This window comes from Mus musculus, chromosome 12, assembly GCF_000001635.26.
Source record: "Mus musculus strain C57BL/6J chromosome 12, GRCm38.p6 C57BL/6J".
NCBI lineage: Eukaryota > Metazoa > Chordata > Mammalia > Rodentia > Muridae > Mus > Mus musculus.
The window spans coordinates 20,644,245-20,671,229 of NC_000078.6; the positions used below are offsets into that span (position 1 = coordinate 20,644,245).

Here is a 26,985-nt window from a genome sequence, read left to right on the forward strand (position 1 = left end):
TTTTTTTTTTCCTTCCTTCTAATCTCTCTCCAGGTATTTTTACCTGACCTAAACTTTTCTTCGGGTTCAAGACCCGTGGAAAGGCCTGTATACTTATTTTGTGTACCATATTTTCTCTTTGTTCCTACTCTCTCTCCCCGCTTTACTTCTGATAGATTGCCCTGAATTTCATCCAGAATTTTTAGCCCTACCTTAACCACTTGATAACATGTGAAAAGGAACAAAAAGGCTCCTAACACTAGAAAAAGTTTAAGGCCAAACATACCTTGTAAAGCTATTTTCCACTTTACTTCTGATAGACTGTCTTGAATTTCGTTAGAAAGTTCAAGGCCAGACGTACCTTGTAAAGCTATACCCCACTTTACTTCTGATAGACTGTCTTGAATTTCATTAGAAAGTTCAAGACCAGACTTACCTTTTAAAGCTATACTTACGGGTACCCTGTACCCCAGCTGAAGAGTTCTGAATTCACGCAGTTGAATCCTTCTCAACAGTCTGTGTTGTGGGAACACTTTATTATCACCGTTGCCCAGCTGAAGAGTTTTGAATCCACACTGGATCCTTCTCAACAGTCTGTTTTACGGGAACCTTTATGACCGTGACCCGCAGTTCTGGTTCCGGAATGAGGGATCTTCCTTGTGCCGGTGATGGTAACCGTCCCAGGTTTTCTTGTCTCAGGATTTCTCGTCTCGGGTTTTCTCGTCCTGGGTTTCGGCATCAACTCTTACTTGCGTTCACGACCGGCCAGGAAGAACACAGCAAACCAGAATGTTCTGCGGCAAAACTTTATTGTTTACATCTTCAGGAGCAAGAGTGCAAGAGAGCAAGAGCTCTATTGCTTACATCTTTAGGAGCTAGAGCAAGAGAGCAAGAGCTCTATTGCTTACATCTTTAGGAGCCAGAGCGCAAGAGAGCATGAGCTCTATTGCTTACATCTTTAGGAGCCAGAGCAAGAGCTCTATTGCTTACATCTTTAGGAGCCAGAGCAAGAGAGCAAGAGCTCTATTGCTTACATCTTTAGGAGCCAGAGCAAGAGAGAAAATGGTGAAACCCCGTCCCCTTTAAGGAGAATTATCTTCCGCCTAGGACATGTCACTCCCTGATTGGCTGCAGCCCATCGGCCGAGTTGTCGTCACGGGGAAGGCAGAGCACATGGAGTGGAAAACTACCCTTGGCACATGCGCAGATTATTTGTTTACCACTTAGAACACAGGATGTCAGCGCCATCTTGCAACGGCCAATGTGAGGGCGGCTTCCCACATGACTGAATGTCACCTGGATACATGCCTCCAGGCCCCAGGGTCCTCGACTCCAGGTGCCATCCATGCACAAGTGTATGGTAGGGTTCAGTCAAGCCTGGAAACTGATGTCTGGAAGCTGGAGCAGACAAACAGGTCAGAGGAGTACAAGTTCTAGTCTATAGTGTCTCTTCTCATCCTGAGGCCCTTGGATGCTTTGGTGTACACCCAGTGACTACTCTGTAGCCAAACACACCTCGGCACTGAATGAGAAGAGTCTGGGTCAGATAGCTCTTAATCTTATGTCAGAACTTTGCTATGGGGTCAGAAGTCAGAGGATGACCAGTAGAAAGATCCCTCTGATGATGGGCACCACCTCCATTCCCACCCACCTGCCTGTGGATGAAAGCATGTACAAGTCTGGGGCACAGCCTTGCTGCCAGCTGTCTACCTTAGCAGTCAGTATGGCTGTGCTCAGCATGCATTAAGAATATGCTCTGTCCCCAGTGAGCTTGAGGGCTCTGGCTTCTATTGGCAAAGAAAAGCAAATTAAAGCCTGGGCCTTGTACTCATATTATTGGAAAAAGTAAAGCTGGAAAGAGGTTAGGCTTAGAAGATTGTGTGTAGAGGCTTCTATTTTCGACAAAGTATTCCAGGAAGGCTAAGAGATGTGAGCATGGAGAGAGCCTGGAGAAGGTGTGGGAGCAAAGGCCCAGTGGCAGCCATAGGAATGGAGACAGAAGCAGTGGAGATATTCGTGGCTAGAGAGGATGGGAAGATGATTCAGGCTGATGGGGGTGCAATGAATCACAGACTGCATCTCAGAGCTCAATGTGTACTGAGTGACAGCTGCGGTTATATATAATGACCTGTTCCCTCCCTCCCTAATTTCCCCACATGTTCCTGCTCTCTCTGTGTCGTAGTGACTCACCTCTGAGCACACTGAGGCTTCCTCTGAGCATCATTCTCTCCTGTCCACCAGTAAGCATCTTCTCCATCTGCCCAGGGTTAGAGTCATTCGCTCAGCACATCTTCAGGCCAAGTTCATGCATACTAGGTAAAGGTGGCTGGATAAATGAATGAGCAAATGACTCATATTGCTGTGTGTAAGAATAGCGAGATCCCAAGGAGGATATCTTCTGGAGTCCTGTGTGTTGCTCTGAGGAGTCCTCCCTCTAACAGCTTTTCCTCATGGGCTATCACTGGAGCCAGGAGGGATGGGAGCCTCTGAGTAGTTGGTGAGGTAACACATCACCATGTTGGGAGAGGGGTGTTGGTGTGTGTGTGTGTCTGTAAACTTTGCAACGTATATGGTATGAAGTGTGAGCCACTGCCTGAGGGTCCCCAACCCTCACACTCCTATTCCCAAGCAGTAGGCATGGACTTCTCAGGACACCTGCTGCCATGAGAGAAGGGGCCTTCCTCCTCCTGAAACCCCACCCCTGTGTCTAGCAAGCCCGTGGTGCTTGGGCCCCTGTACTAGACCTGCCCCTCAGCAACAGGAGCCTCTGCGGTCCCTGCCCTGATGTTTGCCTGGCTACATCCTTCCTTCCCTCCCCTCATTTCCTCTTTGAAGTACAGGAGTTAGGATGTCACTGGCCCTACCCAGGGATGCTTTTACATCACAGTGACCCCAGGCTCTTTACCAGCACAGAACACGGTTTTTAATGCCACTGCACTAGGTGTGACCTGCAAGAGAAGCTTTTCAGGTCGGTGGCTTCTATCCTCACAGGGTGCTGTACTCAGATGGAGCTCATTGAGGAAGCCTGTGGTCTTTCACAGTAAAAGTCCTCCAATGTCCCCACCGAGCATTTGCCTGGTGGTTCAGTTTGTCTCTGTCTCCTCATAGCTTCTGTTTCCCTTCCTTTCATAGAAATAGGCTGTAAACTCCACACACAGGGACCTTCACTCTTGGTTTAAAACTAAGGAGACAGGACTCAGAAATCAAGGTAGCAAGAACATATGGCTAGAAGGGAAGGCTGTAGGCAGGGATTGACCCAGGGACCACCAAATCTGCATGTCCCATTGCATACTGACCAGTAAACTGCAGCTCCTTTTAGGGACACACATAGGCTCAGTCAGGGCAGTGAGAGATATTCTACCCTGCACTATGCTACGCCTGGCTCATAACCCTTGGGTTACTGCTGGACCCTCCCAATAGTAGTGTTGGGTGCTGGCCATTGGCCAGGGCAGCCTGAGACATTGACCATGCAGAACCAGTCCTAGAGGCCCCATGCCATTCCCCTCACTACTGGGGAAAGGCCATTGCTGGCTACTTGACCTCCAGCATCAGAGTACAGTTGATATAAACAGTCATCCCAGCCAATCAGGAGCCCATGTGTTAGTCATTCCATAGCTGGTTCAGGGACCCCAAAGAACCTGCTGCCTCCAGCCTGGGACAACATGCCAACCTGAGCCTGGGTGCTGAGCAGCAAAGCAGAGAAGCCTATTCTGACTCCATCCCACCTGGACTGATTGCACAAGACATCCATCTGTAGAGGGACTGGGGGAACGAATTGGAGGCCTCTGCCCTCTCCTGCTTGCAGCAATGTCTTTCATGTCCTTCAAAAGAGCACTTAAGGCCTGCTGTGCCCAGTAATTTCAGCAGACTGAGGAGTGTCTTGAGTTCAAGGCTGGCCTGGGCCTTACAGAATGACTCTATCATAGACAGATGGTGGTGAGGTTCTCCTTTAATCCCACTACTCATGAGGCAGAGGTAGATGGATCTGTGTGAATTCCAAGCTAGCCTGATCTACAGAGCAAGTTTCAGGACAGCCAGTGCTACACAGAGAAACCTTGTTTAAAAAAAAAAAAAGACTCTGTCACATGAAAATGGGAGGGGGAGAATAGGCTGGAGTTGGCTACGACTGTTGGTAGAATGCTTGCCAAGATTCACTGAAGTCTAAAGTCTGTCCCTAAGTGCACCACAAAATGCATGCGGTGGTGCATGGCTCTAACCCCAGCCCTTGGGAAATTGAGGCAGGAGGATCAGGAGTTCAAGGTCATCATCCTTTACATAATGAGTTCAGTGTCCAGCCTGGGATACATGAGACCCTGTCTCAAAACCACCGGGTGTGGACTCAGCCCACAGGAAGAAGACTATATAACACAGGTGTCTGTCCCTCTGGCTCAGCCTTGAGCGTCTACTGTGCAGTTGAGCATTGATTGTGTCCTGAGATTTTTGACTTGCTAATTCCCAAAGGTTTCCGTAAAGCTGGACATTAGGTGAGGAACGTGAGGGCCTGGATCTGCCCTGCCTTTCATGTCTTTCCAGCTATCCCCATTGCCAGTTCCTAGTCTGCTTGGGTTGGTCCTCTTGATTGTGCTCCATGTTAGCTGGCCGACCTCTGTCCCTGTGGGGATACTATCACTTCCTCATTGGGCAGCTGTTGTGTGCTGCAGGGCAGTGAGTTCTCCTTAGCTCTGGCCCTGGCACACACCCACACATTGCTTTTTGCTTTCCCCTTCACCGCAGGGAACTAGCTGCCCAGATGTCCTGCTGATCCCATACAGAAGCAGAGGCCTGTAAAAGGTCTGGTCTGGTGATGAGCATCTTTGATGATAATGACCTCTTGGGAAGGAACAAGAAGCCTTACTTGGGACCCCATAGCTGGATTGCTGTCCAAAAGGAGGGACATCAGCATCTGGCAAGTGAACAGCCCCTAGTGTGACACATTCCTGAGTGCCTATTCTACTGTCACTATTGTGCCAGAATGGAGCTTTCTAGAAGACTAATTCACCCACATCCCTCACATTCCTTCCTGAGTCCCTAACCCTGGAGGTCACAAAGTGTTTGAGCCTTCAGGATAGGAAGAGGCTCTTGGGCCTCATGCTGAGCCTTTGAAATGTCATACAGCCTGATTCACAGTTATAAACAGTGTGTGTACCCTGCCCTTTTTTGGGACACTGTGGGGGTTCACAGTGGCAAAGTATTAAATACAGAAATGCAGGACCCCGCAGTCTGAGAGGTGGAGTGCTCCCTTTGTGTAAGCATATGGACCTGGGTTCAGATCCCCAGCACCTGTGTAAAGTGCCACATATGTCCTTGTTTGCTGTGATCCTGGCAGTGTGGGATAGAAACAACAGGAACCAATTCTAGGGTATTTCTGGCCGGCTAGTCTAGACAAAATGATGAATAGTACTCTCTGGGTTCAGAGAGAAGCCCTGACTCAAAAACAGGGGCAGGACTCTGAGGCCTGTAGACCTGGCTCTGTTCTTACAAACAACTACTACTGTTTCAGAGGACCTGAATTCAGTTCACAGCACACACATCTGGCTCTGTGAGCCATCAGTAACTTCAGTTCCAGAGCCCTGGCTTCTTCCCGCTTCTCTAAGCATGTCTCATACATACATACATACATACAGACAGACATACATGTGAATAGAAATTTAAAAACCTTTTTTAAAACGAAAAAGCTAGCTGGGCAGTGACAGCACAAAACTTCAATCACAGCATTCGTGAAGCAGAGGCAGGTGGGTCTCTGTGAGTTTGAGGCCAGCCTGGTCTACAGAGTGAGTTCCAGGATAGCCAGGGCTACACAGAGAGACCCTGTCTTGGGAGAAGTGCAGAATAAAGAAAAGCAAAAAGAAGGAAAAAACATTCTCATGTCGACCTCTATATCCTGCATGGGAAAGCATGCCTGTGTATATGTATATAAGGGTGCATGTGTGTGTGCATGAGGGTGCATTGTGTGTGCATGAGGGTGTGTGTGGTGGTTTGTATATGCTCGGCCAAGGGATTGGCAATATTAAAATATGTGGCACTTTTGGAGTAAGTGTGGCCTTGTAGGAGTAGGCATGTCACTGTGGGTGTGGGCTTTGAAACCCTCATCCTAGCTGCCTGGAAGTCAGTATTCTGCTAGCAGCTTTCAGATGAAGACGTAGAACCCTCAGTTCCTCCTGTGGCATGCCTGCCTGGATGATGCCTTGTTCCCTCCTTGATGATAATGGACTGAACCTCTGAACCTGTAAGCCAGCCCCAATGAAATGCTGTCCTTTGTAAGAGTAGCCATGGTTGGTCATGGTATCTTTTCACAGCAGTAAAACTCTAATTAATAGAGTATGTAACACACACACATGAGCGCTTGCGCGCACACGCACACACTCACACACACACATGCACACACTCACACACACACAAGGGAGTTCAGTGTCTGATCTGAGGAAGTGCTCTGAACAAAGCAGGACCAGAGTCTGAAGGTAGATGAGAATTGATGCTAATCCTAGAGGCCTCTTCCAAGAGAAAGCACATACACCCAAGGACTGACCCTCTCTTAAACAGACAGCAAGAAGGGCAGAGAGGTGGAGGATCTGCAGGTGCAGAGACCCTGGGGCTGAAACAGACTTATCAGGGTCCAAAGAGGGGAAAAACACAGTAGTGATGTCCACAAGTGTAAGTCTTAACAGAAGGTCAGAAATGCCATTCAGGATGTTGGGGAGAGTGACCATGGAGTCTGAGAAATCTGCCCCAAGGAGTGGTGGGATGTTTGTGTCTGAACAGGCTGCAGGGTGTGAGTAGGAGCTTCCTCAGTGACTGGAGTGGGTGTGACCCAGATGAGCCTAGCTTAGTGAGGAGAGTCACCCACTCGTCTCCCATCCTGTTATAGTAGCAGTTTTTATTTAGAAAAAGTTCTTGGGGATTTCCTGTTCTTTTCTCCACCTTCTCTGGTTCTGTAATTCCTGTGGGGCCTCTCAGGCTTGGGAAAGAGCAGAGGGAGAGAGGTCTGTCAGTGCAGGGTGGGGCTTTCCATGCAGCCTTGCCAGCTGCCCCTCTTTCTCCTTTTACATTGCACTTTTACCTTGTTGCTTAAGTTTTATGCATATGGATTAGTTTGTGTGTGATGGGCATGTGATCCAGTGAATGTAGGTCAGAGGACACAACCTCTGGGATTCAGTTCTCTCCTCCTACCATGTGAGTTCTCAGGCTTAAACTCCAGTCATCAGGCTTGGTGCCTGGTGCCTTTTCCCAGGGAGTCATTTCAATGGCTCTGATGCCTTTTTTTATTTAAAAAAAAAACTGAAAAAAACCAAAAAACAAAAAAAAAAAAACAGTCGTTGATGCTCTGGGGATTTGGGAGTTTGAGCTCTTGGCGTATGGCTTGGGAGTCAGGAAGGTTTTGCAGTGACAGTGCCTTGACATGGGACTGTGGCTCAGATGGCAGGCTGAGGTTGCATGCTGGTACCCAGTAATACCCTATCCTCCCTCCCATAGATCTCACTGGGTGGCTGTGTGTTGTCCCACTCAGAAGAGGAGGGAACTCCCTCACTGTAGCCTTCGCCCTCCCTGGCTTGGGTCAGAATATCTTCTCCAGAGAGGTCCAAGGTAGCCCTGCAGCTTATGTCTGTGGACCTGAGGAGGACTGTGGGATGGGAACTCATTATCTCTCACTCATGGTATCAGTGAGTAAAGTGATCACCGGATGCCATAGGATGCTAACTGCTGTGAATAGGATCCCTGTGTGGTGGCATCAGCTCCAGAGTCCTTGGTACTGCCCAGCACTGTCCAAGAAATAGGATAACATTCATATATAATATGAGATTTTCCTACAACCACATGGAAAGAGGAAAGAAGAACGGGGTGAACAGTATCCACAGCCTGTTGGATTTAACGCTTTGTATACCAAGCAGGAAACAACAACTGTGTATTTTACCCTGAGGACTTACTTAGTTTGGACTAGTGGTTCTCAAACTTCTAATGCTGTGACCCTTTAATACAGTTCCTCATGTCATGGTCACCCCAACCAAAAAATTATTTTTATTGCTACTTCATAACTATAAATTTTGTTATCGTTACAAATCATAATATAGATATGTGCTTTCTGATAGTTTTAGGCAACCCCTATGAAGAGTCCTGCAATCCCCAAGGAGTTGGGACCCACCCATTGAGAAGCTCTGGTTTAGACCTACTGTGCTTTCTTGCCTAGTTTAGAAATTGAAAGGGGTGTGTGCAGAGGGCAAGGGAATCCGCCATCCTTCGCCCTCTAGTGTCCGGGCAGCCTCATTGTAGCTTGTGTGGCTCCAGGTGCATCTCCTGTAGCTGATGGCCATTCTGCAGAGGGCTGCCTGAAGTGGAGGCTAAGGCTGTTTGCGTTTCACCTACAGCGGGTAGAGGAGGACGAGGGGGAGGACTAGGAGGAGGACAAGGAAGACGAGGATGAGGATGAGGAGGAAGAGGAACAATATTCTGCCGGTCACCGTAAGGAAGAGCATAGTTGAGGCTGATTCCTGCCTGCCACCTTCTGTTCCACCTGACATGGAACAGGCTCTCCATCAGCCAAGCCCAGATGGTCTGTTGAAGTTCAACTTCACAGAGGATGCACCCAGTCTCTCCTGAGTCCAGGACTTCCTAGGGATTTGGTAACCACGTCTCCCACCACCTTCCCTCCAGGGTCTATGTCTAGCAGTCCTTGAAGTTTGGCAGTCTGACTGATGAGATTGCTGCGTGGTGGGATGAACTGTACCATGCGTGTTCCTAGCCAGCACTGAGCTTTGGTTAATGGGACATTGGAGCTCCCAAGGGCCTTTCCCAGAGACAGCACATCTGTGCTGTTAGCAAAGCTTTTTACTCGCAGTACAAAGCTCGGGTTAAATATTTTCACAGAGCTTCCCAGCTACTTAATTTAAAATTCAGTGTGTTAAGGACAATAAGAGCATAACAGACCCTGGGAGAAGGGGTAGGGGCTGTTAGCTCCCTCCCCCAATTCCTATTACTGTGAAGTCACATGTCCTTGATGCTCCAAGGCTGTTGTCTGTCAGATCTAAGCCCTGCTAGAATATGAAGTGAGAGGTGGCCATCTGAAACCAAGAGATCCTCATTCCTTCCCCCTAAAAAGATGAAAGTAGGGTTCTATGATCAGTGAAGCCTGGGTTAGTCTGATGGCCGGAGCTAGGTAGGTATTTTTCTTCTGGGGAGCAGGCACAGTGATTTTTCAGTCCCTGCATAAAAGCGTTCTTTTTTTTGTCAAGCGTTTTCCCAGACAGCTAAACATCACTAAGGCTGGCTCGGTTGCTTAATGAATGACAGAGGATTAAAGGGGTGTGTACTACTGAACCTGTAACACATCTTTGCTGCTGTCTCAGTGCCTCCAGGAGAGGTAAAATGAGTTCTCTCATATTAAATATTTTATCCAGGTCTTTGTTAGGCATCTACGGGCGACTCCCAGGAAGCATCTATGAGGCCGCCAGCATTTCTGGGTTCCACTTAGCAGGTTCATGAATGTGAGCATTAAGATATCATGGCTTTGACAGCCACTTTATTGGCCAGGATCTTCTTTGGGTACCAGCTAAACTCACCTTGGAAACTCATTGCCTCTCAGGATGTTAGCAGGGAAGGGGCCCAGGATAGATCAAAACCCAAAGGACAGAGCCCAGCTCTAACCTAGGTCTTTTCTTTCTCAATGGGACTCATTCTGCTAACTCCTAGCTGAGCCACGAGATACCGCTTACCACTCCCTGGAGGCTCTGTCATCTTCTACCATCCCCTCTGGGCCTTCAGTTTTGACTCTAAATTCCATCTTCTTGGCCAGAGCACCTAGTTCTCCTGCCTAGGAAGATGCCATTGAAGTACAGGGCACTCGAGAGTAGGGACCACACTCCAGCATGACTCAAGCATCTATACTTCAAGAACCCAAGAGACTGGAAAACACTGGAGCAGGTCCTGACTGCCTGCTCAAGTATGGGCTTCTCTGGTGATCCACTCTCCCAGGTGACGGAGTGTATCTGTCAAGAAAGAGGCTAAGGTGGGGGTAGGGGGCTTTCTGCTGCTGGGAGCTTGCTTTCTTGTCCTCCTTGGAGGGTACTTTGGCTAGCTTGCTCTATGACTGTTGGTCATCTGTCCCAAGTGTCTGTCCTGAATCCTTGTCCCCTTTGGAGGGTAAGGGGGGTCACTGTCACTGACTGCACTGGCTGAGAGTTCCTATGGCTCAAGGCTAGCTGCTGGATATTCAAGAGTCTCAGCAGCACTTAGCATTGTAAAGGTGTGTTTTCCCATCTGGGTGTAGTGGAACATGGCAGGGCGGGAGGACTATGCTCCATGGAGTCCCTCCAAGACTAAGGCTTCTTTACATAGAGCCCTTCTTTACTGGAGTTTCCGAAAAGGGTCAATCCTACCCTCTCTTCCTCCTTATCTCATACTGCTTGTGCCATTGGTCCCAGGTGCTTAAGATGGCCAGACACATTCCTATTGTCACAACCCTTTCTTTAAATGACATTGCATGCAGGAGCAGATCTTCAAGCCATTGCTCCTCAGAACCAGGTCCCGAGGCTCAGACCCTTCCTTTTCCCTTTTCTACATCCCATGAACCCTCAACACCTCAGGGATAGCCCTGAAACATGGATTGAAGGCTCCCGGGTGGTCTCCATCCTCCTGATGCTTACGCCTTGTTCTTTTTATCCACAGAGGGTCACTTGGGATCTGCTTGGAGGCTAACTATGTCAAAGTTCTTCCTGCCTCCAAATCAGTATGAGTACATCCTGGGAACAAGGGCCTCTGCGCGCGCGCGCGCGCGTGTGTGTGTGTGTGTGTGTGTGTGTGTGTGTGTGTGTGTGTGTGTACTATAGCTACAACAGCAAGAATGTCCAAAACCAATGCAAAGCATGCATTCTAATTAGCAGCCTGATACCAGGAAGGAGGCAAAGGCTGGGCAGAGGCACAGCCCTGTGTTCTGGAGCTCCCACCTCCGAAATATTTGGTAAGGAGCAGATCTTCAAGCCACTGGGAAGGGAATGGGAAATAAGGGAAACGAAGCCTCTCCTCCAACACCTCCAAGGCTGTCTGCACTGCAGCCTCCTCCCGGCAGGTTTTTGCAGAGAGGGTACAAGGAGTTTGGCATTCTAGTAGCATCTGTTAGATGATAAATCACAGACACAGCAATGATGTGTGTTCAATGAGGTGAGTGGATGCTGCGTGCGTGAGCTGGAAACCAAGGGTCTGTGGCAAGGCTTTGGGGTGCAGGGCTGTTGATCATGAAGAGGAGCCACACACAGGGCTGGCTATGGTGGCAATGCAGCTGTTTCCACATTGCCCTCTCTGGGACTTTCATACCAGCCCAATCCTGCCATGCTCTCCAGTCGAGTCAGCTTGACAGGCGGAGGCTTGGAAGTTGCTCATGAGGAAAAAAGAGTTTCAAGGAAGCTCTCCTCCTGGAGTCTGGCGTTCTCTCTAACCCATACATTAATTTTCCATTCCCACATTAGTCTAGTGTATGGATCCATGTGCTCTCTATTAGTATTACCCTATTATAAGTGCCTTTTAAGATTGAATTCTGACATAGCTAAAGCCTTCCCCAGTGTTCCAAGATCCCAGAAAATCCTGTGAGAAAACAGCAAGGAAGTTTAAGCTATTAGGTAACTAATTAAGCATTACAATGGATGAAGCCAGTGGCTCAACTGGTCTGCAGAAAGAGCCTGGGAATTTCACTGAGATAGAAATCTTTAGTACAGGCTACGTTCCATACCTAAAGCAAACCGGTATACTCTCCTGACAAATGGAGATTCTCCAGATAAGATACGAATTAGCAAGGCCTAGAAATTTAGGGGTCCGTGACATTACATTATTTTTGAGGCCTGCCAAGAGGAAAACCCCCTGGTGCTATTAACACTAAAGAGTGAAATTCTTGCCTGTCTCTAGGCTGATCCTAGGCAGGACTGCTAATCTCTATTGTGAACATTTACTTGGTTCCTGCAATTCCTTTCGAAGTCATTCCTTTGTATCTGGTAAACTTCAATGTACCTTGGCTGATGTGACTTGCAACCCCTGGTATTCTCTGTACTATAAAAAAGTCTGATGCTCGACCTGACAATACATTCAGATTCAACACAACCTCTCCTGTGTGCATCTGTCTGTCTATTCATCCGACGCTTCGCCCACCTGCCCCAGAGACCCGTTCCACGCAGACACAATGACCCAGAGGCTCTGCGGCACAATCCCATAGCTGGGTATCCTGGAGTCCTGTCCTGGCTGACTTAGGAGAGGTTCAGAAGCTCTCTGATGGTCAGTGCTCTGGTTAGCAAGATGTAACTGATGGGTGACATTTCTAAGTTAACTCCAGGCCAGAGACACATTGTAAGTTTCCCTGTGTGAATGGTTCAGTGGTGAGGGCCTTGGAGCTACATGGCTTCACCAGTTCTAGGTCTTTTCTCTCCAATACTAGTATTTGAGCAGGGGACCCCACACCTCCTATCTTGGTCCAACCTGGCTTCTCTACCTTTTAACTGCTACCACCCCAAACTCTGCCCTCTTTTCTGGGGTCTCCTGCTTACCTTGTTTCACAGTTTTTTCTCCTGCCTGAGGGCCTCCAGAGGGCCTGTCTCTGACAGTAACATCCTAGTAGCCACCTCCTGGGCTCAGCTCATTGTCTCTTCCTCTATGTACTCCAGTTCCCTTCTCCCTCCCCTGCCCTCTTTTTCCCTCTCCCTCATTTCTTCCTCCCTTCCTCCCTCCCTTCCTTCCTTCCTTCCTTCCTTCCTTCCTTCTTTCCTTCTTTCCTCCTTCCCTCCTTCCCCCCTTCCTTCTCCATCAATATTCCTGGATAATCCCCAGACATCTCTTTTTGCACCTCTTGTCTTGCTCCACTAAGGGATTCTTTGGACCAAACATCACCAGGTGTACCGCCCTCCCACTGTTGGCTATCCTATTCTTACCTCCACTTCCGAGTTCCCAGAGTTCCTTTAACTTTACATGTGTTTTGTTAATTGAGTTTCCAAAATGAATTACCTACAATAAAACTAGGGCATTTCTATCCCTTCCCAAAGAGTCATGATATGGTCTTACTCTATGTTGGGGTGTGGATTAGAGCCCTGGGTAGTGGGCTCCATGGAGAGCAGCTCATCTGTATGCTTATCCTAGGTCTGTGTTGACCCCTCAGCCACCAGCAGTCGCATTTGTCCTCTTAGGGCAGACTCTCTGTGGCTGGAGAAGTTGGTATTGTGTGCTCCTGTTCAGAGCTGGATGTAGGTAGCTTCTGGGGGTACTTCCAGCCAGCACTGGCCACCCTGGCAAGCTCAACTTGTGTTTGAAGCCCAGGCTGTTGGTGATAAGGAAAGAGGACACTAAACCATGGTAGAAGCAAGGCTGTGAGATAGGAAGTGCATGTAGCAAGAAAAGAGAGGATCTGGCAGTCAGCCATCACCAGGGGACTCAAGAGAGCCTGCACCCCTCTATGCAGGTCCTCCAAGACCTTAGTTCTGTGTTTCAGTTGTATTTTGATTTCGAGACAGGGTCCTCTCTCTGTAAACCAGGCTGGCCTGGAGCTCAAAGTCATCTGGCTGTCTCTGCTTTCTGACTGCTGGGATTAGAGCTGTGTGCCAGCACCAAGGCTCTGTCTCTATTTCTTGTTCCTGAAGCCCCTCCCAGACAGGGCTTAGCTTATAGTGTTCTATCAACTCGGAGGTTCTTAGACATGCCACCAGTCAAGAGATAGAGGCTGGGCAACTATGATTTGGGGATGCTTCTTCTTTGAGTAGAAAATAAAAGCTAAGGGGACTGGGATCCTGGAGAGAGGGCTCTTGTTGTTCTTGCAGAGAACCTCAGTTCAGTCCTGTTCCCTATACCCACATGTTGGCTCACAACTTCTGTAACTCCAGTTCCAGAGATCCGACATAATACTCAGGCCTCTGCAGGTACCAGGCAACCTCAGAAAGTATTATATAACAAGAAAAACATTTGTAACATACTATATAAATAAATATTCTTAAAGCTTTGAAAGAGAAAAAAGGAAAAGAACACATGGACACATTTCAACATCTTAAAACTGCAAATGACATTTAATCACAGCACTAGGGAGGCAGAGTCAGGGGGATTTCTGAGTTTGAGACCAGCCTGGTCTACTAAGTGAGTTTCAGGACAGCCAGGGATATACAGAGAACCCCTGTCTAAGAAAAAAAAAAAAAGAAACCTGCAAAAGAGCCAGGCTTTGTGGCTCACACTGTGACTGCTAGACAGGGGAGGCAGGAAGGTAAGGGTGCAGGTTGTCCTCAGCTACATAGTAAGTTTGAAGACAGGCTGAGGTACTGTGGGGAGCGTGTGTGGCAGCAGTCCCAAGATGGCGCCCAGAACTGCAACCAAGTCTTATGACTTGCACCTGACTTCCTCATACACCTGAAAATAAGCCACGAACATTGTGAGAACTGCACAGGTACACCATGATGCAAGATCAGACCATATGTAGAGTGATGATTCTGGCCAATGGACTACTGTTATGTGGACTGGGCTGATGGGGCGTGGTTGAGGGGTTATATAAGGGATTGCGATTGGGGGTGGAGAGATACACAAGAGACTATTCCTGGAGAGAGATTCATGCATGTATGTTGAAAGGTTCCTGAATAAACTGCTTTGAGAAGAACGTAGTGTCATTGCTCCTTTCTGCTGGTTGGAATTGGAGGCGACAAATGGTGGCCTGTACGGGGATGTTCAGAACTCATCAGTCAGGGCAGCTAGCTGGCAAGGTTCTCGGGTAAGTTGGACAATTTAAGTTCTTGGATTGAGACTATAAGGTTCCCGGTTTTGGGACAAGTAAAGGTTCCCGGTTTTGGGACAAGTTGCCCCAAGCACCATGGGGAATTCAACCTCAGGTCAAACAGTTAGCCAAGCCCTTAAGGACTTGCTGAAAGTGAAAGGAATCAGGCTGAAAAAGGAGACCCTGGAGAACTTTTTAAAAGTAGTGAATCAGGTCACTCCTTGGTTCTCCGTATCAGGACTTCTTACAGGGCTCAGGTGGGAGAAGTTAGGGAAGGACTTGAAGTTTGCAGAAGAACAGGGAGTTCTTGCTAAAAAGGGGTGCTGCCAGTGTGGAAGCTAATACGGGATTATATCGAGGATAAGGAAAGATGTGGAGCAGAACTCCAAAAGGGCAATGAGGCACTGAATCGGGTGAGAGAGGAGCGATCCCAAAAGTCAGAGGCAGAAGGAAGTTCTAGTGATGGGGATATGTCTGAGGACAATCTGGATAGCATAGCCGACAGTCTAGAGAAAGTAAAAATGAAGGTAGAACCTTCAGGGCTAGGGCCACCATGGCCGCCTTCGTAAGTCCCTGACAGAGCATTGGGGCGTAGTCTGCATTCAGAAACCTGGAGGGAACTGGGAGCCAAGTGCTTTCCTGTATTTCAGGATGTACAGGGAGGTCATTATCATGAGCTGCTTGATTGGAAGATTGTTCAAAGATTAGCGGAAGGGGTTTTTTACTTAAGGTGTCAGCGCAGCTTTTGTAAGAGTGCAATTAGAGAACCTGAACCTCTACTACATGACTCCAAGCAATTGGCAGAATCTGGCTCATGCCTGATTGTCACCAGGCCAATATCTAGACTGGAAGGCATTTTTCATTGAGTTTGCTGCCGAGCAAGCAGCAATAAATGCTGGCAACGGCCAGCCAGCCTGGGATCAAGACATGCTGCTGGGACAAGGGAGATTTGTAGCAGCTCAAACTCATTATCCCATCCAAGTGTACGTCTTGACTGGTTGTTGGAAGGGCACTGACCCAGTGTAGGTTTGGGAGAGAGGGTCTGTTTGTGTGTTTCCCCAGGATCACTGACAACTGCTGTGGGTCCCAGAGCTGCTGACAAGAGCAATTCAGGGCAAGCAGAGCGATGAGGACGTGGATATTCCTGTGGCTGGGAATGCTCCCGCTAGTGAGAACTGAAGAGCTACATTGGGGAATTAAGTCTGTGTTCCCGAAAACCATGGCGTTGACGCATTCGGCACAAGTGTTTCCTAGATTCTTTACATCTAATGCTTCACTACAATTGCCTTTTTTATCATGAGATGGAGAGGTAGCTCCAGTGCAGGAATCTATGCTGCTTGAGCTAAGGGGATTGTTGTGTTTTCAGATGATTCAAAATATTTCACAGATGAGTGATTGTGTTCAGCTGTATCTACTAAAGCTAATGCTACCTGTATTCGAGGGGTGTGTCCTGCTAGTATATCCAAGGGCAATAGCACTATAACCTACTAACCTAGATGGACCCTTTTTTGTAGGAGTGTTTGTGATTCCCTTCCACCTTGGACCGGCTGTCAATCTAGAAAATTACCTTGGGCAGTGAAGAATTATTTTTCATTTTCCCCTTATATAGGTACAGTCCATAATAGTTCCTTTTCAGGGTATAATTGGACATTTCAAAATCTAGCTCAAGTAGGAGCTAGCAATCCTTTTAATGTATGGTTGTTAGGTGGGGTGAATGGTAGTTGCACTGATCTTCCCCCCTTAATCATGGTGGTGGGAGGGGCCTGGGACAATGCAAATTTTTATTGGAATGGTTCTAATATGTTTAAAACTTCTGTATTCCAATTTGCTGGAGGGAGGAATGTTTCTTTTCAGGCTAGGCCTGTTTGTATGTGGCTTCCTTTTGTGTTTATTGTTTATAATGGTAGTTATGAGAATAATGTTGTTAATTGTAGTAGTGATATTTGTTATGATAGTATGTGCTGGAATGCATCTGAATATCATTTAGCTGTTGTGACTAGGATGCCTCGCTTTGTACCTTGTCCTGTTCAGGCTCCTTCTCCTATGACTTTGTTTGGACCTAAGAGGGATTTTTGGCATTGCTGCAGCCATTGTCACTGCTGTAGCAATCTCTGCCACCGCAGCCACAGGTGTGGCCATATCCCTTACAAACTGCCGCGGCTGTGAATAATTTATCCATGGGTGTTGCAGGAGCTTTGGATTGCTGACAGCTGTCTCCTGCTTGAAAGAGTGCACCGGAATTGATGGACTTGCCCTGTGTCTGATATTAATCAGCATCCTGGCTTTCTGGTGCACCTGCTGCATACAGAGTCATCAGTGCAGAGCCCAAACCTTGATGATACAGGCTTTTGGGGCAGCAAAAACAGGACAATCTCCTCATGTGGCTTGGCATGCTAGAGAAATAGTCAATGACAGGTAAGACTCCCTGGGCGTGTCACCAACCTAAGACAGGGATCAAACCAATGCTGTTTGTCTCCCCATGATGGGTAAGGGGCATTGCTGCAGGGGGCAACCTAAGACAGACATGCTCTCTGCAAATAAGTAAAGAAGGGGGAGATGTGGGGAGTGGGTGTGGCAGCAGTCCCAAGATGGCGCCCCAGACTACAGCCAAGTCTTATGACTTGCACCTCACTTCCTCATACACCTGAAAATAAGCCACAACCATCGTGAGAACTGCGCAGGTGCACAATGATGCAAGATCGGACCATATGATGAGTGATGATTCTGGCCAATGGACTGCTGTTACATGGACTGGGCTGATGCGGCATGGTTGAGAGGTTATATAAGGGATTGCGATAGGGGGCAAGGAGATACACAAGAGACTATTCCTGGAGAGAGATTCATGCATGCATGTTGAAAGGTTCCTGAATAAACTGCTTTGAGAAGAACGTAGTATCTTCGTTCCTTTCTAGCTACATGAGACCCTATCTCAGAAAACAAATAAACAAATAAAATTACAAAGGAAACATGACAAAAGGTCCTACAAGGTACCTGTCCATTCAGCCAATTCCCCATGTCAGTCAACTTTACCTTTCCAGTAAGTTCTTCCACAGGAGGCCTCCACTCACAAACCCATTGACCTTATTCTCACGGATGGCATCAATCACCACATGTCCTTGTACATAATCTTCTTCCATTTGTAGATCTCTCTCTCTCTCTCTGTCTGTCTGTCTCTCTCTCTTCCCCCAATGTGTGTGTGTTTCTTTGTTTATGTCTGTGTGTGTGTGTGTGTGTGTCTGTGTGTCTGTATGAGAGAGAGACAGGGTTTCTCTGTGTAGTCCTGGCTATCCTAGAACTTGCTCTGTAGCCCAGGGTAGCCTTCCTTGAACTCCTATCTGTCTGTACTGTCACTGAGTGCTGGGGTTAAAGGCATGCACCACAACTGGATTTCCTGTTCTCTCTCTTTTAAAATAACTGTGTTAGACAGGGTCTCATGTAGCTCAGGCTGGCCATGAAGTTACTGTATAGTCATAGATGACCTTGAACTCCTGATAATCCTGCCTCTACCGTCCGGTTCTAGAATTACAGATGTGTAGCACCTGGCTACCTGAGTTGATGATTATTTCTGATCAAGATACTGTGGACATTTGAGTTGGTTGTTTGTACAGGGGAAGACATGTTTAGATAAGTAAATGTGTGCTTTGAAAGGCAATATCAAGCTGCCATATGTCTCTGTTGGACAAGGAACTTTAAATATCTCCTAGTCATGTAGATAAGTAAATAAAATATGTACATAAGCCGGGCGTGGTGGCACACGCCTTTAATCCCAGCACGCGGGAGGCAGAGGCAGGCGGATTTCTGAGTTCGAGGCCAGCCTGGTCTACAAAGTGAGTTCCAGGACAGCCAGGGCTACACAGAGAAACCCTGTTTCAAAAAACCAAAAAAAAAAAAAAATGTACATAGAACGCTAACAGCCTGGGAAAGAGGTGAAGAAGATGGGCGGTAGCAGGTAATACTGAGTGCATGTCTCATCTTCCTTAACAGGACCTAGCACCTAGTGCTTAGAATTCATAAGCCTCTGAGCAGTTCAGAGTGGTTTCCTTTGGGACTTGGGTAGAGGAGACTCACCCACACTAGTTCTTCTACACATTTCAAAAATAACTGAGCTATGCAGATGTGTTACTGTGAAAGAAAGAAATCAAAATTGAGGTAGGGAAGTGAACAAATATTAATGGCCAATGGCCAATCACTGCAGGATCTCACACTTGGGCCTTGTAGGAGACTGCAGTGGGGTGTGCTGGCCAATGAAGCACAGTCCTGAATTGCCATGGGGGCTGTTTCAGCTGTTAACATTCATATCGACATTCACCAACCGATTGATGCCAATTCTAGATCTCCCTGGCAGAACAATATCTCATAGGCATAATAAAGAGTGGGGACTCCCATAAGGTTCCCAGGTGTCTCTTCTAGCGTTAAAAACAGCATGGCATGTGCTGGTAACTTCTCCCAGTATTATATGGAGGGGGACAGGGAGGTCTTGGAGGGTCTAGAAGCACTCTGTCAACATGCTTCAAAGCTTTAATACCTGGGTCCACATGAAACCATACTTACTCAGATCAACCCAGAAATCTGGGTAGGAATGGGGTTTTTAAATGTCATTTTTAAAATTAGGGTTGCTGATGAATGAAGTTGAACTTTGAAGGGCCAAAGCCATGTTACTATTCTCTGGTATCATCCCTGAGTCCACTCAGGATGGGTGTCAACCTAGTTCAAAATTTACCCTAGCTGTGTTAGCTAAGAATGTGAACCACTAACATCTGCCTATGCAGGCGTGATTTATTTACTATGCAGCATCAGCAAATGTATCTGTGACAAGGAAAGAAACAAACACACTGGGTCCCCCACAAGAAAAAGAACTAGCTGTTCAAAGCGAAGAGTCAGGATTGGGTCCATGAGACCTCTTTGAACCAAGCTGATGAGCTGAGGGGTTTGTCTCAATCCTGACTCTTGTGTAACCCTTACAGGACATTTGACAAAGCTTCATTCCACTGATTTTAGGTTGCCTCTCCCTGTCCCCTTATACCACGATTCTGCATGCATGCTCCAAGGAGACTGTATTTAGCCATAAAAAGATATTCTTTCTGTCTTTCCTAGAGTGTTCTGGGTTTTGCCATGTCATATAGAACCATTTTGTACCTCCTGAGGCGAGCCATCCTGGAAATGCTAAAAGTCAGAGCTTGCACTATCATGGTCTTGAGTTCTTCTGGCCCAGAAGATCTCAACCTGTGTTATCATAACCCATTTGACGATGGAATGACCCTTTCACAGGGAGTCACCCAAGACACTCCTGCATATCAGATATTTACATTATGTTACATGACCATAAAAATTTACAATTATGAAGTAGCAACAAAATGACTTTATACCTGGGGGTTCAAAACAACATGAGGAACTGTATTAAGGGATTGCAGCTTTAGGAAGGCTGAGAACCACTGTTGTAATGGATGGCACTGGACATACAGAGAATATTGCTTAGCCAGCATGGTGGTAGGGTGTGATTGGAAGCCACACTTGGGGTTTCAGGTATCCACAGCTCACCTTGTGTCTTGGCCTTGCAGGTTTAGTCTCCACTGCCAGCTGCCATGGGCAAGCAGAACAGCAAGCTGGATCCTGAGGTGCTGCAGGACTTGCAGAAACACAGGGAGTTCGCTGACCATGAGTTTCAGGAATGGTAGAAGGGCTCCCTCAATGAGTGTCCCAATGGCCACTTGAAAAAATTTCAAGATCTAGGCCAACTTCTTCCCCTACAGAGACACCTCCAAGTTCGCTGAATATGTCTTCCACATGTTTGACACCAACAGTGACAGCACCATCGACTTGGGAGTGTTCATCATTGCTCTGAGTGTAACCTCCCTGGGCAAGCTGGAACAGAAGCTCAAGTGGGCCTTCAGCATGTCCGACCTAGACAGCAATGTCTACGTCATCTGCAGTGAAATTCTGGAGATACTGCAGGTAGCTGCACTTGACAGAGCCTGGCACATGGGGAGTGCAGTGATCCAGAACCCCCATCCCTGGCCCCATACACCAGGTCATTCATCTGCCCACTTGCTACCTGTTGTACTAAAGGACTGTATGTCTTTGCAGAAAGTAACGATAAAAGCCAAGCATCTATCGATTGCTTGCTGGACATCAGGCCCCAGGTGAGCTCATCTATCAGGTTTATTCACACAATTCTATCAAATGGGTCTTTTTTTTTAACATTTAATGAGATCTGAGGCTCAGATAGGTGATTAAGAATTGTCAAAGCAAGAACTGGGAAAATGGCTCAGTGAGGAAGAACACTTGATACCCAACATGAGGACCTGAGTTCTGATCCCAGCACCTATGGAAAAGCCAGTAGTGGCTGAGCATACCTGATACCCTAGAACTAGGGGACAAGTGAGTCCCAAAAGCTTGCTGAGCAGGCAGCCTAGCTAATATGGTAGGCCCTGGCCAGATTCACTGAGAGAGAAAAGGGAATATTTTGAACACCGGTATTCCTGTTTGGCCTTTGCATGGGTGGGTGTTCATCTGCACACACATGTATAACATACACACACATTAGCTGTCTATAGGGCTTCCTATAGAAATAAAATGACACAGTAAAGGATGAGTCAGCAGTCAGTTCTTCACAGGAGCGTTGCTTATGTGTACCCTGCATCCTTCCTGCTCCATCCTCTAAACCATCTCTGTATTTGGTCCAGTGGGCTGACTCTGTGGGTAAAGGTGCTTGCTACCAAGCCTGGCAGCCTGGGTTCTATCCCTAAGACCCACATGGTAGGAAAAGAGAACCAGCTTCCACAAGTTGCCCACTGAATTCCACGTTAAATCATCTCCCCCAAATAAATAATTACATACATCCATAAAATAAGTAAAGTAGTTATATACAGTTCCTAATACAATGGCTATAGATGTTAATAATAATTTGTATTATTTGGGAAATAACAAGAAACTGTGTACCTCCAGTTTCATTTTCTAGACTATTTCCCACCTGTAGTTTGTTGAATCTGCAGATTCAGGACCCATGGGTGGGCAGGGATCAATATATTTCCCCTTTGACCTTCCCTCCAGGATTTCCCAGATCCCCACCAAAGAACCTCCTTTTAAACAGACGCTTTCCCCCACAACCTCCCCTCTACTCTGAACCAAGGAGCCCTCCATTCTTCCATGCCCCAGCTGTATCCTGTGCTCTTGAACGTCACTTAAACTTTCCTGGATCCCTTTGCCCAGCACCTTGTCTGTGAGTCTTGTTCTGATGAGAGAAGGGTCCTGACTCTGCCCTGTCCATGCTTCTTGGTTAGCTGAGTGAGGACCAATACCCACCCTCCGTCTTCCAGAGCACACTCACAGATGCTCCTTTGCAGGCCATCTACAAGATGGTGTCCTCTGTGATGAAGATGCCCGAGGACAAGTCCATGCCTGAGAAGCAAATAGACAAGATATTCAGGCAGATGGACACAAACAATGAAGGTAGGAAACATGGCAGGAGTGAGCAGGTGGGATGGGAAGAGGGGATTGGGAGAGGGGGTGGGGGTGGGGAGAGAGGTTGAGGGTTGGGAGAGGGGAGTAGGTGAGCCTGTGAAACTGTTGATGGCACAGAGCTGTTTGGGATACACTCTCTTCCCTATGCAGGACTGCCCTTTTCCAGCCCAATTGATTCAGCTCTGATTGAGGGAGGGAGACTAGAATTCAGGGTCAGGTACACCTAGCCTGCATCCTGCACCCTTCCTAGGGCTCTATAACCATGGGCATTGTCAGTAGACCCTCTGAGCTGTAGGCTTCATCTGCGTTGTCTGAGTTAGGGTTTCCATTGCTCTGATGACACACCATGGCCACAAGCAACTTGGGGAGGAAACGGTTTATTCACTCACAGTTTCCATATAACAGTTCATCATCAAAAGCAGTGAGGGCAGGACTCAAACAGGGCAGCAACCTGAAGGCAAGAGCTGATACAGAGACCATGAAAGGGTTGCTACTTACTGGCTTGCTCCCCATGGCTTGCTCAGCCTGCTTTCTTATAGAAATCAGGATCACTAGCCCAGGGTTGTACCACCTACAATGGGCTGGACTCTGCTCCATCAATCACTAGTTAAGAAAATACCCCCTGGTCAGGCATGGTAGCACATGTCTTTAATGAGAGCTCATAGGAGACAGGAGGCTCTCTGTGAGTTCAAGGCTAACGTGGTCTAAAAGGTGAGTTCTAGGACAGCCAGGGCTGTTATTTGTTTCAATAATCAAAACAGGGTAGAGGAGGGAGGGAGGGAGGTACACACACACACACACACACACACACACAGAGAGAGAGAGAGAGAGAGAGATAGAGAGAGAGAGAACGCCCTACAGGTTTTCCTGCAAACATTTTATACAGACATTTTCGAAACTGGGGCTCCCTCTTTCCTGATAACTATAACTTGTACCAAACTGACATAAAATTAGCTAGCACACATGTTGACAGAAACAGTGGTCTTACTATTTCCACAAGTATATATTCGGAGGGGAGCAAGGTCATACTAGTGGCTGAAGGACGAGACACTGAATCAAGGGGCTTTGAGTCTTGAGATTCTGAATGCCTGCAAGGCCATCATCCTGGGATGTGAGGCTCCCCAGATACTCATGGGGCTCATCAAACATAGAAGCCACTGAGCCTCGTTGTACCTAGGACTCTGAGGTTCTACCACAGATCAAAAAGGCAGGTCTCAGGAGGAGGTGATGTGGTGAGAGGTCCTGCTGTGCCTTGGCTGAGTTTCTCACAGGACCTCAGCAAGGGTGAGGTAGCTGCGTGGTGAGTTAATTCTGCCAGTCTGTGGCTTTGTAGAGCCAAGACTGGTTGGGAACAGGAAATGCAGCATTAAGGCATGAAAGGCTCCCCAGATCGCACTTAGATTGAATGTAAGCTAATGCACAGGAAAGAGCATTGAACAGCCTCCAGTGCTCTGTGCAGATGAACTGAGGACCGGGCTCAATGGGACTCAAGGCTCCCATGGAACTGTAGACAGCAAAAGCTTTCCAGACATCAAGGAAATGCTTTTCAATGCACACAAACCAATGCAGCCTCTTGCCTGGTACTGCCTTTCAGCCATTTTCTAAAGTGTTCTTTACTCTTTTGTGTACTCTGACACGGAGGCTTGTGTTCCAACAGACCATACTGAGGCTTGTCCACTTCCCAGGTTTGGCTTTCTTCTCCGTGAAATGGGGATAAGCCCAGTGGCGTGGTTGTGAGGCTAAAGTAGCACTATGTTGGTGGCATACTTAACATGGAGGGCCATTGTTTCGGATTGTCAAAGCCAGGACCTTTACCAATTTCAGAGTGGAGACCCCGTACGCACTGTGCACTTGTCCAATTGTTTGTGTCTCACGATGGAGGCCATTGAGCACATACTCTGCCCTGTAAGCCAGGGGCCACTTGCTAGCACTCAAGAGATGAGAAGTCTAGGCTGTCAGAGAAACTGGTACAGAATACCACAAGAATAGGACAGCAAAGGTGGATAGTTCTCAACACCCGAAGTTGGCAAGAGTCTACACTAGGGGGCACTGTGATAGTTTTAACTGTCAACATGACTCAGTTTAGAATCACCTCAGAAGTCTTTTTTTTTAATTCTTATTTTTATATTATTTTAGATTTAGTATTTATTTTCTACATGAGCGTTTAGCTGAATGTATGTTTGTGTCATGTGAGAGGCCAGGAAAGGGCACTGTGTCACCCTGGAACTGGAGTAACAAATGATTGGGAACCACTCTATGGATGCTGGGGACTTTATCCAGGACCCTCTGCAAAAGCAGCAACTGCTTTTAACTCCTGAGCCATCTCACCAGCCATAAAGGAGAGTCTTTTTTTTTTTTTTTTTGCTTGTTGGTTTGTTTTTTAGAGACAAGGTTTCTCTGTGTATCCCTGGCTGTCCTGGAACTTGTTGTTTAGACCATGTTGGCTTCAAACTCAGAGATCCACAAGTCTGCCTCCTGAGTACTGGGATTAAAGATGTGTGCCACCACTGCTCAGCTCAGAAGAATCTTAATGAAGAATTATCTAAATCAGTGGTTCTCAAACTATGGGTTCCAACCCCTTTCAGGGATCAAATAAACTTTTCACAGAGGTGGCATAAGACCAACAGAAAACACAGATATTCATATTCAGATTCATAACAATAGTGTAATTATGGTTATGAAGTAGCAGTGAAAATAATCTTATGGTTGAGGGTCACTACAACACAAGGAACTGCATTAAAGGGTCACAGCATTAGGAAGGCTGAGAACCATCCATCTAGATCATGGCAGCCTATAAGCATGCCTGTTGGGGGTTGTGCTGGTGGTTAATTGATGTGGGAAACCCCACTACTATTGTCTAGACAGGGGGCCTGAACAGTGTAATAAAGGGAAAAGAAGAGTATCAGAAAAAAGTGCAGAGTCTCATTATGAGCCAAGTGCTGATACCTCTATTCTCCCTGCCCTGTGAGGTTTTAAAGCCTTGACTTCCTGAAGTGATGAATTGTAACCTAGAAGTAAACCAAAGAAAACTTCCTCCCTTAAGTTGCTTTTAGTTAGGGGATTTTTATCACAGTAACAGAAATGCAATTTGACCTGCAGTCATAATTTGTCCTGTCTCCCCAGCTGCCCCAGATCGTGGTGGCTCTCCAGGCCTCTAGGTGGGGCTATCCGCTTACTTCAGGCCACAGAGTTCATTCCTCTGACCACTTGTGTGACTCAAAATGGCATAGGTCCACATATGTGTGTGTGTGTGTGTGTGTGTGTGTGTGTGTGTGTGTGTGTGTGAGAGAGAGAGAGAGAGAGAGAGAGAGAGAGAGAGAGAGAGAGAGAGAGAGAGAGAGAGAGAGAGAGGAGACTGGACATTGTCCATTTTCCAGAGGGTTCCAGACTTTAACCAGAGAACTGGCTAATCCTAAGTCTCCCTCTTCCATTCCTCAGGCAAAATGTCCCTGGAAGAATTCAACAAAGGTGCCAAGAGGGACCATCCATTGTCTGATTGCTGCAGTGTGACCCCAGCAGTGCTAGCCAGTTCTGAGGGGAATAGGCTTTACACAGTTGTGAGAAACACAGGCTTGACCTGCCATCTTAAGTTTTGCTTGCAAAAGTGGTTTTCTCTGTGATTTCTCCTGCTCTCTAGGGACCTGGGTCCAAACAGCACATCACACTCTCCTGGTCTGGCTGGATGCAGCTCCCTCCTCTATCTGACCCAATAGATGTCCCTCCCCATCCAGTCCAGGCTGGTTCCTTCCAAGGTTTCAAGTGTTCTCGGCTGTAGGGCTCCTTCCCTCCCCACAGAGGGCCTGGAGGCCCTTAAGGATACCAGACAGGACTTTTCAGTATCTTACCTAGACCAGCTGATTTATTTGATGATCCCAGCTGACTTTGTGAGGATGAAGAAGATGGAGAGCAGACAGGCAAGCCCTTCCTGTGCATGGCTACACCTCCCTTGTTCATTTTCTCTGACCAAAGCTGCTTGCATGTATATACCATGGTATCCTTACTTTTAATATATAAGTTTTGTATAAAATGAGAAGGTTCAGCCCCTGTATTTAAAGCCTCTGACTGCCATTAAAGCATGGTCCACTGTGTCCTGTGATTCTCCCCATCCCCAAGTCTGGCTGTTGTGTGGTATTTATGTATTCATTTGCCTAATTACACAGGAGATACATGCATTCCCAAGGCTGTGGACATCTGCCCTCCGTCCTGCAAACACAGGTGTTCCTGTGTGCTCCGTCCTTCCTTTCTATTGGTCTGGCATATTAAAATAATCTAATAAACCAATGTCTGTGAGTTTCTTGTGTTGCCACAAGCACCCTGTTCATGGTTCACTCTCCCATGAGTGTGGGGATGAAGCAGATAAGTGGTAGACATGGGGAAAGTCCTTGAATGTCTGGAACAGTCGAGAATTTAGTCAGAGTAGTCCATGCCAGCCTTTCCTCACTCAGTGGGCTCCACACACAGCAAGGCCATTGGCCTCCTTCTTAAAGCCACAGAACCTGTAGACTGAGCCCCAGACCATCTGATGATGTTCAGGAAACACCCACTGAGCATCTGTCCTGGGTGAGCACTGGAGACTCTGAGATTGGCCAGACATTTTCTTTGCTCCCAACTCACTTAAAGGAGAAAGGTGCTGTTGACCAGAAGGTGTTTTAGATATTGGACAGAAACAGTCCCTCAGGGCCAAACATGGCATGTGCCTTGGCTAATGTCACCCAGCAATCTTGCAAGCCATCCAGCGGCTCACATGGATGGGGTACAGATGAGAGGCAGGCCGGCACTTAAAGAAAGGGAAACTAGGCGAACGAGAGGGAAATGGAGCCAAGACCATGTTC

At 47.3% G+C, this 26,985-nt stretch overlaps 1 protein-coding gene across 6 annotated transcripts in view; it reads left to right on the plus strand.

Annotated features, from left to right (window-relative positions):
* Positions 1 to 26,447, plus strand: part of LOC108167368 — a 55,731-nt gene extending 29,284 nt beyond the window's left edge. Inside the window, exons 4-8 of one of the 6 annotated variants that reach the window (XM_017315270.1) lie at positions 16,883 to 17,107; positions 20,251 to 20,644; positions 20,777 to 20,832; positions 21,973 to 22,141; positions 25,592 to 26,447. In XM_017315270.1, coding sequence (XP_017170759.1) covers positions 16,883 to 17,107; positions 20,251 to 20,404 — 379 coding nt within the window. In that variant the 3' untranslated portion in view covers positions 20,405 to 20,644; positions 20,777 to 20,832; positions 21,973 to 22,141; positions 25,592 to 26,447. Of the gene's footprint in view, positions 1 to 16,882; positions 17,108 to 20,250; positions 22,142 to 25,591 lie in introns of all 6 variants that reach the window. The other 5 variants (XM_017315269.1, XM_017315268.1, XM_017315267.1 and 2 more) reach the window with 5 other exon arrangements.
* The last annotated feature ends 538 nt before the right edge of the window (positions 26,448 to 26,985 follow it).